We start from the raw sequence: 10303 nt of genomic DNA, 5'->3' as shown, positions 1-10303 counted from the left end.
GCCCAAGAGCTTCGTCTGTTCGTCATCCTCCAGCTTCTCTTCTCATTCCCATGTTCCTCGTCTATTCTTCTCGCTGCTCAATCGCGCTTTGCCCACTGTCCCTCGTCTTGCTCGTAGCTTAGTCGCTGTCGTGCTCTCCCTCGAAGGCAATGGCTGCTCGTTCGTCATGCCTCGTCTTTTTTTTTTTTCATCTTTTTTCACTCATCATATTAAAATACTAAATGATTAGCTTTAGCTTTGCTCACTACTGTAGTTCTTCGTTTTTTTTATTTTTTGTTCAGAAATCATATTGACAATCCTTATTGCTCACTGCTTAGTGTTCATTCCTCATTCCTCAATGTTCAGAAATCATTTTTTGTTCTACGTTTGTCAAAATTTTAATGGTTACTATTCTGAATCCGGTTTCCGAGTTCCTATCGAATCAGCTACAACCCAGATATCCAGACCCAACAAGCCTGACCACACCCTTATTTAAATTCAAATATTTTCCTTATCTTAGCTAACAAGATAAGATAAGATAATAACCGTAAATTATATAAAAGGAGTCAAGGACTTTTTCAGGTACGATATTTATTCCTAACCTTCACATACATCTCTTAGATTTATTTTGACTTGAACGGCGAAGTGTCTTTGCAGGTACCATCACCCGCCGTTCCAAAACTCCAACCCGTCACTGTCATGACCGACCAGTCCCCGTTCTCTCTCACAACCCTTACGAAAAGCATCTGGTACAGTTACTCTGAGTTTATTTTGTTCAAAAATCAATTTTTTTTTCTCAATGCTCATTATGAGTGTTTTATTTTTGTTTGAAAGTCGTACTCTGAAGAGATGATTGATTTTTTAGTGTTGTTTTATTTGCTTTAAGGTTATGTTTTGTGCTCAATTTTCATTTTTTAAAAAATTGTTTGAGCTATATAAAAATTAAAAAAGAAGAGTATCCCAACAACACTATTCTATTGATTGATTCTAGTTCCCCCACAAGCTTGAACAAAAAATAGAATTGAAGAGAAAAATCCTTCATTAATTTTTATGAAAAAATTATTCTAAAAGACCGTTAGAAAGATTTAATTATTAAAAATGACCAAATTTTTTTATAATATTTAAGAAGAAGAACCATCTTTTTATAAAGAGACAAATATATCTTTAATTATTTTTTTATTTATGTTTTATAATTTTTATATTGATAAATTTTATTTCTCTTAAAATTTTAATAATTTTTATTAATTATTATTTATTTTTATTTATTTTTTTATTTTTGTGATCTTTACCCAACAAGAAAAAAAAGACAAAAGATTGGAAAAATAAAAAAATAATAAATAAATAAATAATAATAATTATTAAAATTTTAGAAAAAATAAAAAATGTTAATATAAAAATTATAAAAAATAAATAAAAAATAATTAAAAATAGATTTGTCTCTTTATAAAAAGATTTGATCATTATTAATAATTTTAATATTAAGATCTTTTTTAATAATTAAATCTCCCTTTTAAAATAATTTTTTTTAAATTAATTAACTAATTAATCCTAAGTGAATATTCATACATATCTATATAACATTGAGAATCAAACAATATATTAAAGATTATAAAAAATAAATAAAAAATAATTAAAAATATATTTATTTCTTTATAAAAATATTTGATTATTCTTTTTAAGTATTATAAAAAATTTGGTCTTTCTTGATAATTTTGGTATTAAAATTTTTTTTTAATAATTAAATTTTTCTAACCATCCTTTAAAATAATTTTTCCTTATTTTATCATTGATATTTCTAGTATTGTACATTATTGTAATATGTTTGTTTGTTTATTTATTGAACTTTCACATAACTAGTTGTTTATGATCTCTTTTTCTTCAGAATAAATTATTACTATTTGAGCATATAAATACTTCATTTTAATTACTGAAACTTCCTTTATGATTTACATTGACAACTTTATTGAAGTAAAAAAAATGCAGTGCCATGGGTGTTGAAAAATTATAGAAAATTGAAAAAAATTTTCAATAATAATATAACAAGTAACTAATTAAACCTCTTTTTTATTAACTCGTACCCCTATCCTTTTCACATTAAAAAATATTAAACTTTGCAATTGAACATGCTTTTGAACTAATGGCAATTGATGCAATTCTTCGTATTTTATTTATTATTTTATTATAAAACGATTTTTTTTAGTAAACCAATAACTAGAATGGTTTATTGACCAGTCCAATTTTCAAAACCTTAAAAAATACCAAAATTTTAAAAATTGGATCGATTATCGAACTACTTTAGTTATTGGTTTACTAGTCCAACCGATCTAACCATAATTCAATCGAAAAAATCATTTTAGAATAAAATAACAAATAGATTATAAATAAACATCCTAAAATATAATTGTAATCTAATATAAATTTTAAAATATCTTCCAAACTAATACCATAAAACTAATACCGAGAAACCTATACCATGAAACTTAGACAAATAATCTCCATAACCTAAGAGAAATTAAGAAACCACTAGGAGACCAATAATAACAAATCAACCAATTGTAGTAGTTCATAACCCCATGCGACATATTAGAGCCAGTGAAATGGTTTCCTTTTATTTTTGGATTAATCTCTACATACAAGTGATTTTGTTATACAAGTCTTACAAGTCCTCTAATTGATATTACGCTCAAACGCGCTTGTTATGCATATATGTTTCACGCACCTCTAACAGATTTTTAATTTTTGAAAGGATTCCATTTCCTTTTTCAAATTTCTTGCCTTCTCTTTCTCCTTCTTCATTTACATGCTTTTCTCTCTCTATTCTCTTTCTTCGTTATTCTCAATTTCCACTATTTTTTGACATCAAGCTCTGAAATCGTTTTTGAAGATAATGAATAATTCAATTTCAGATTGTCAGATGAACCAGTGCGTGAACCTTGCCTGTGAAATTTGCTGTTAATTCTTCCTTGTTTGAATTGAATCTAATGTACTAGTTCTGATTAGAATTAATATAATCTTGTCCATTTTATATCAGACGTTCAGGTGTAGATCAGAAATATTTGGGTGTATTTTTATAAAAATTTTGGTGTATTTACAGTTTATGACTTTTCATCTGACGGAGGGTGAATTGTCTTATTCTTTTAATTGAATTGTTTTAGTTTCTGTTTAGTTATGATTCATGAATCTAGTTTTTGTTATTTTTTATGATGGTTTTATAGTTGTATTTGCATTCTATAGTTTATGCTTGTTTTAATATGGTGTATTTTGAGTGTATTTTGCAGCCCTTCTATGGTGTATTTTGGGTGTATTTTGCAGCCCTTACTGACTTTGGTGACTGATTTTAGTGTACACGTAATATAACTCATTTCTGTATCTGCAACAAATTTGGGTGTAAATACGAAGATAATTGGGTGTAAAACGAAGATATTTGGGTATATTTTTATTCTGATGAGTTCTGCATAATTCAGAACTCTTCTTCTTCCTCCTCCTCATCTTCTGCTGTTTCTTCTTTTTCATCTTCTTATTTCATATTCTCATAATTCTTTTTGGGAGAAAAAAATCAAACAAAGAAAAAAAATACATAATGTTGCAAAATCAAAAGAATAAAGAGGAGAAACACGACGATAAAGATAAAACACGCGAAGAAAAAGAAAGAGAAACACAAAGAAGGAGGAGAAGAAGAAGGAAGAAGAGGAGGAGGAGGAACGCGAAGAAAAATGACAATTGTAGTTTTCATCGAGGAAGAAGAAGAAGAGTCGTTCATAATGGTGAGTAGCGCGCTTTGGAAACAGCAAGTGGTTGAGTAACGTGCGTGTATTTACTCTTGAATGTGGGAGTGTAATGTGCGTGTGTTTTGTTGAGCTTGTGCCAACTTGTAACATTTATAAGCAAAAAAAGCTTGTATGTGTAACATATCTGTTTATTTTTTACCCCACTATACTTGTAAAGAGTACGGTAGTATGGTACATTACATTAATACATTGCAATACAAAGAACAAGTGGAAACTATAAAACAAATGATAATTACATTGAAATGCTCAAACAAAATAAGGATTCATCAAGTTCAATAGCACACTATAGCTACTTAACTATCTTTTAATTAGTCACAAAGCCAAGGCTTAATATTTCTATAAAAGATTCTTGGTCCATAAGTTGACCTAAAGATGAGAACAAGCAACGAAAACTGAAATCACAAAGAAATCACAAAACACTATGATCCATACCGAAGTACTCGGCTTCCAAAAGCTTTGACCGAGCTTAACCACAAACAGAAAAGATCGAATTTAAATTCTACAAAACTAATTGATAATAGATGAATCTTCCAAACTTACCGAGATATAAGGGAACAACAGAAAATATCCATAACAGCCCTACTATCAAGGTCAGTATAATAGCGAAATCACTAAGCTTTTCCGTCTATATAAGTCACCTCCTAACCCCACTAGGGGATACGATTTTCTCTTATCTCTCCTCATCTAAACACTGAAGAATAAAACACTTCAGCCCACATAAGACATCTATTTTATTCTCTCTTAAAGTATTTCTCATTGTCTTGTAATATTACTGACTTGGGCGTTGGAGTCCCTTTTGCAGGTTCCACGCCAACCACACCCCAGTTCCAGAGAGGACGTTCCAAGTTATAGAAGGACTACCTAGCCTGACTGTAGCCGAGTTATAAGTCGGAAGTCCACTCCAGAGCGGAATGTCGACGACGCTTCCAATAACGAAGGTTCTGGAGCAGGGGTATTACTCACCAACAAGGAAGATTTACAAGTCGAGCAATCCATCAGATTCACATTCCAGACAAGCAATAATCAAGCCGAATACGAAGCACTGCTCGCTGGACTAAGACTGGCGCAATCCCTTAACATTACCCACCTACAAGTATACTGCGACTCGCAACTCGTAGTGCAGCAGGTAACAGGCCACTTTCAGGTAAAGGATCAGCTACTAGAAAAATACCACAGCTCAGTAAATGAGCTCCTCACACACTTTCATTTTATACAAATCACACACATAACTCGGGAGCATAACACCCGAGCAGATGCACTCTCAAAATTAGCAACAACCAGAAAGCTTGTAACTGATTTTGCTATATCTCAACTAACACTCACGAATCCTAGCTTTAGTAGCAAATCAATATTTTCAGTAGTCGAGGAAGAAGACTGGAGGGCGCCATACAAGCAATACATACAATCAGGAAGGATCCCTTACCAAAACATTTAGAAGACGTGCAACATCCTTCACTATGATTGGAAACGAGCTATACAGAAGAGGGTTCTCCCAACCCCTTTTAAAATGTATAAACAAAGAAGAGGCCGAAGACACTATGAACGAAGCCCACGAAGGGATATGTGGCAACCACATAGGAGGACTAAGCCTAGCATCCAAAATAGCAAGAGCAGGATTCTACTGGCCATCCATGAAAAAAGACTACATCAATAAAGTCAAGAAATGCGACAGCTGCCAAAAGCACAGCTCGGCCATCCACAACCCGGCAGAGCAATTACACACCTTGGAGGTAAGCTGGCCCTTCCAAAAATGGGGGCTAGATATCCTCGGCCCTTTTCCAAAAGCACCAGGATAGGTAAAATACTTACTCGTAGCAATAGATTACTTCTCCAAATGGATAGAGGCAACTCCATTAGCAAAAATAGGAGTTGATAAAGTAAGATCTTTCATTTGGAAACACATCATTTGTCGCTTTGGTATACCACATCATATTATCACTGACAATGGTCGGCAATTTACCGACCAAAGTTTAGCTTCTTTTTTAAATGAATTCTAGATAAAACACCATTTCTCGTCAGTGGAATACCCATAGACCAACGGGCTCGTAGAGGCCGCCAACAAAGTTATTCTCAACTCTCTTAAGAAAAAACTCGGCAATGCAAAAGGAGAGTGGGCCGAGTTAATACCAGAGGTACTCTGGGGTTATAATACGACAATTCAATCCATAACACAAGAAACACCATTCAGACTGGTATATGGAGCAGATGCCATGATCCTAGTTGAGGTCTCAATAACGTCAACACGTAGAAATCAAATATCGACCGAACAAAATGACAACATCAGACGCACAGCGCTTGACACGATCGACGAAGACAGAGAGAAAACTCGAATAAAACAGCTCGCAATGCAACAAATAATTAGAAGAAAATATAACAAGAAAGTACAACCAAGAGCATTCCAGGAACAGGACCTCGTCCTCAGAAAAACAGAGGAAGCAAGAAGACAACATGCACATGGCAAACTAGCAACTTCATGGGAAGGACCCTACCGAGTTTTCAAAGTACTCGGAAAAGGAGCATACAAACTACAGACAATAGAAGGCGAAGAAGTCCCAGGAATCTGGAACATTTCCTCTTTGAAGTCTTACTTATCATAGAAGTGATATGAACATGAAGAGATACTATTTTTCCTACCCCCAGGATTTTTTCCACATAGGGTTTTGTCTGGAGGAGGTTTTAATGAGGTCCCTCACACCCATATCAAACAACATGTACAAACTATTCATATGTATAACAAAACAACACTATCAAATCCATTCATTTCAAAACTCAAAAAAAGTACAAACATGGTCTACCAAACCATAACAAAGTCAACTACACATTATCCAGTGTTCCAAAAGAAAGCAACAAGCTTTACAAAAAAAAAAAAAACAAACTAAAACATGATAAACTTCTTCAGTCTACTTTCCCAACAGAAGCACTCCCGTCCCCCTTATCGGACAGAGCTTCATCATCGAGCAACTGACCATTACTAACAATTTTTGTAACATCTAATTTACTAACATCAAAAGAGGGAGATAACACTCCTATCTGAGCTATAGCACGGTCAAACCCAAGAGTAAAGGCTGACAAAACCTCCTCTTGCAGCTCAGGAATCTGAGCATTTGCCTTTTCAGCCTCCTCAACTTTTGACTCAAGATCTCGCCTAACTTTCTGAAGCTCAGACTCAACATTCTTTACCTTCTCCTTCAACCCCCTAACTTTAGTTTTTAACTTCTCAGCCCGAGCATCCCTCTCCTCCAAAGACTCTTTCAGTTTCTTAATTGCAGCAACCTGATCACCCTCCAAGATATCATCCAACTCTGAAGTCCGACCAATAGAAAGAAGCCTAGCCCCAATCACCTACGAAAAAGGAATCATCACAAAACAGCATTTACAATAGCAAAAAGACAAAGCACACTAGAAAATATACCTGTAAATAGCGAGCAACCCCAACCTTTCCTACATCATGAATTATTTTAACATCAGAATCCACCTGAGCAACCTCGTCAGCCACAGCCATAAACGGGTACCCAGAGGACCATAGAGAATTACACGGACCTTCCCTATAACCATGAAGAACCACCTGACTCTCATAAGTAGCACTTATCTCCTCAAGAGTAAAAATGGCAGAACCATCTCTCGTAGCAGTAAGGTCAACAACCTTTGGTGAACCATCACCTCTCTTCCTCTTAAAACTTCCATCAAGCTTCCCCACACCTCCCTCACCTTCTTTAACTATCTTGGTAGAGGATCCCTCCTTTTCTTTCTTTTTGTTCTTCGAAACAAAAGCCTTCAAATTCGCCGTAGTGAGCGTGAAAGTTTTCTCACCTACACAACAAACACAAACACCATATAAGATAAAAACACCAAACCACAGTTCAAACAACAAAACCTACAGGTTACCTAGATACTCCTCCAATGCCTCCTTATCCCCTTCAAGCTCCAGAAGAGTAGACGTAGAAAGTAAAGAAGAAGACGACATTGCAAACATCAAAAAATTTAACAGCAAATCTTCGCTAGAAACCCTACTTTCCAATCTAAAACTTGTTTGGGCTCGGGAGACCAAAAAATTGGAAATCTCTCCTCAAGCAACGAGTCCAAGAAGAAGGGATAAAAACCTTCAATGATTTGAACTTTAACAAACATTTCTTTAAAATCTTTGAAAGATTTGGATGACCACTCAAATTCACCCACCCACCCCTACGAACACCCTTAGCTTGAAACAAAGAGAAAAATAAACCAAGCGAAGGATAACATTCCAAATAATCCATTAGACATTCAAAAGCTCTAACGAATGCCCAGGAATTTGGGTGCGATTGTGTCAGAGCACAGTTTAACTGGTGTAAAACTCCACACCCGAAGTCAGTAAAAGGAAAACGTATACCAAGTTCAGTCAACAAACACGTATACATATAGAAGTAGCTCCAGTCAGACCTTTTCTCACAAACTCTATCATTCTCACTACATGGCAGAAACCTAACCTCAAAATCATGCCCACGCCTTACCCAGTTAGCCTCATTCAATTGTTTCACAAGCTCATCGTTACAAAACACAGATACGCGACCCCTAACATCACTATCAACCCAGCTATAGACATCACCCTCATCAATAGCAACAGTATCTTTCTTCCCCATTTTTACAAAGAAAAGAAAACCAACAGACAAATACAATTTACTAACCTTTTTTAGACATGACGCGTCCTAAGAGCAATGTAATAAACTCCAACGCAAACACAGCAACCAGTTGAAGAGACAACCCCAACTCCCAAGACACCCACTATCCCACGTTTCATAAAACTACTAACAAAGGAAGCGGGAACGAAAATCACACTGCGCATCAAAGCCCAACACATAATAGCCCAACAAAAAAAAAACAAAAAACAAGTTGAACTTGGGGGCTCCATTACGGTCACAATAAAGCTTCAAAAAGCGGAAAACATAAAAAGCTCAACCTGTTTTTTCACAGGCCAAGCTTGGGGGCTGTGATCCATACCGAAGTACTTGGATTCCAGAAGCTTTGACCGAGCTTAACCACAAACAGAAAAGATCAAATTTGAATAATTCTACAAAACTAACCGATAATAGCTGAATCTTCCAAACTTACCGAGATATAAGGGAACAACAGAAAATATCCATAACAGCCCTACTATCAAGGTCAGTATAACGGTAAAATCATTAAGCTTTCCCGTCTATATAAGTCACCTCCTAACCCCGCTAGGGGATACGATTTTCTCTGATCTCTCCTCATCTAAACACTGAAGAATAAAACACTTCAGCCCACATAAGACATCTATTTTATTCTCTCTTAAAGTATTTCTCATTGTCTTGTAATATTACTGACTTGGGCGTTGGAGTCCCTTTTGCAGGTTCCACGCCAACCACACCCTGGTTCCAGAGAGGACGTTCTGAGTTATAGAAGGACTACCTAGCCTGACCGTAGCCGAGTTATAAGTCGGAAGTCACACTCCAGAGCAGAACACACTATATAACTAAAATCAATAAATCATGAAGACAGTCAGCATCTAGGCATAATTAAGTCACAAAACAGTGAAAGTGTAAAACACAAACACACAATAGTAGCGATTTAGTCTCCAGCAACACATCACTATGCAAATTGCAAAGAAATCACAAAATCCTACATAACTGAAATCAATAAATCATGAAGACAAACAGCATCTAAGCATAATTAAGTCACAAAACAGTAAATCACAAACACACAAAACAATAGCAATTCAGTTTCCAGCAGCACATCACTATGCAAAGAAATCACAAAACACAAAACATCAGCACGCCAAACAGCACAGTAGAAAACAGTAAAGTAAAATGCAACACAGCAAAACCAGCAGAACATCAGTAATCCTGATCAATAATAAAAAGACATTCAATAATCAATTATCATAAGTCCTTCAATAATCAGCGAAATCACAACACACAAAACAGGAAAACAACATAACTAGAGCTCATTAGTAATCAAATAATCATTCAAAAAAAAATAACACAAAACAATCAAATAATCAGTAATCAAAGAAGAGAGCAGGGGTTGGAGACTTTTAGAACAGCACGAAGAGAGCAGCCCTGCGTGTGACTGACGACGGCAGTGGCTCGACGAACAGATGGCGGCAGTAGCTCGACAGACAGACGAACGTCGGCTGAGGCTAGGGTTTTTAACTTTTTCTTTGGTTGAAAATACCTGAGTTCTGGAGAGTGGAGAAGGAGAGAAGGGGGCAAGGGGCTCTCAGCGCTACCGAAGCTTTGTTTCTTTTTTTGGGTTGTAAACGAAACGGCGACGAGACGACGGTAACAAGACGACGGTGCATAAGACAAAGATGATGGAGGATGGATGCCAAGCGAGGAAGAAGAGAGCGAAGTGCGAACAGGGGGTTGAGGACAGGACGAAGAGAGAGAAGCCTCTGACAATCATGGACGGCGGCAATGGCTCACTCACTCCGTTCGGCGGTGGTGGAGGCTAGCTAGGGTTTTCTTTCTTTGAGTTGAGGTCTTGAGGAGAACGAAGGAAGGAAAGCTGGAAAGGAAGCTAGGAACGAAAGAGGGGAG

The 10303-nt window shown here is 35.8% G+C and overlaps 1 protein-coding gene across 2 annotated transcripts; it reads right to left on the bottom strand.

Moving 5' to 3' along the window:
* Nucleotides 1-6494: 6494 nt before the first annotated feature.
* LOC107612602 (uncharacterized) lies at nt 6495-10303 on the bottom strand. 2 transcript variants are annotated; one of them, XM_016314292.3, is made up of 3 exons: nt 7653-10303; nt 7180-7577; nt 6495-7109 (listed from the first exon to the last, which is right to left on the bottom strand). In XM_016314292.3, exons 1-3 carry the CDS (start codon nt 7738-7740, stop codon nt 6663-6665), a joined length of 933 nt encoding a protein of 310 aa, XP_016169778.1. In that variant the 5' UTR covers nt 7741-10303; the 3' UTR covers nt 6495-6662. The 2 variants fall into 2 exon arrangements, with proteins under 2 accessions (XP_016169778.1, XP_020965306.1); XM_021109647.2 differs by having other exon boundaries at nt 9939-10301.

The sequence above is a fragment of the Arachis ipaensis genome, chromosome B8 (genome assembly GCF_059453495.1).
Source record: "Arachis ipaensis isolate K30076 ecotype BB chromosome B8, ASM5945349v1, whole genome shotgun sequence".
In the NCBI taxonomy this organism is placed as follows: domain Eukaryota; kingdom Viridiplantae; phylum Streptophyta; class Magnoliopsida; order Fabales; family Fabaceae; genus Arachis; species Arachis ipaensis.
The sequence above is the reverse complement of the archived record's forward strand: the minus strand, read 5'-3'. Positions and strand labels throughout refer to the sequence as shown.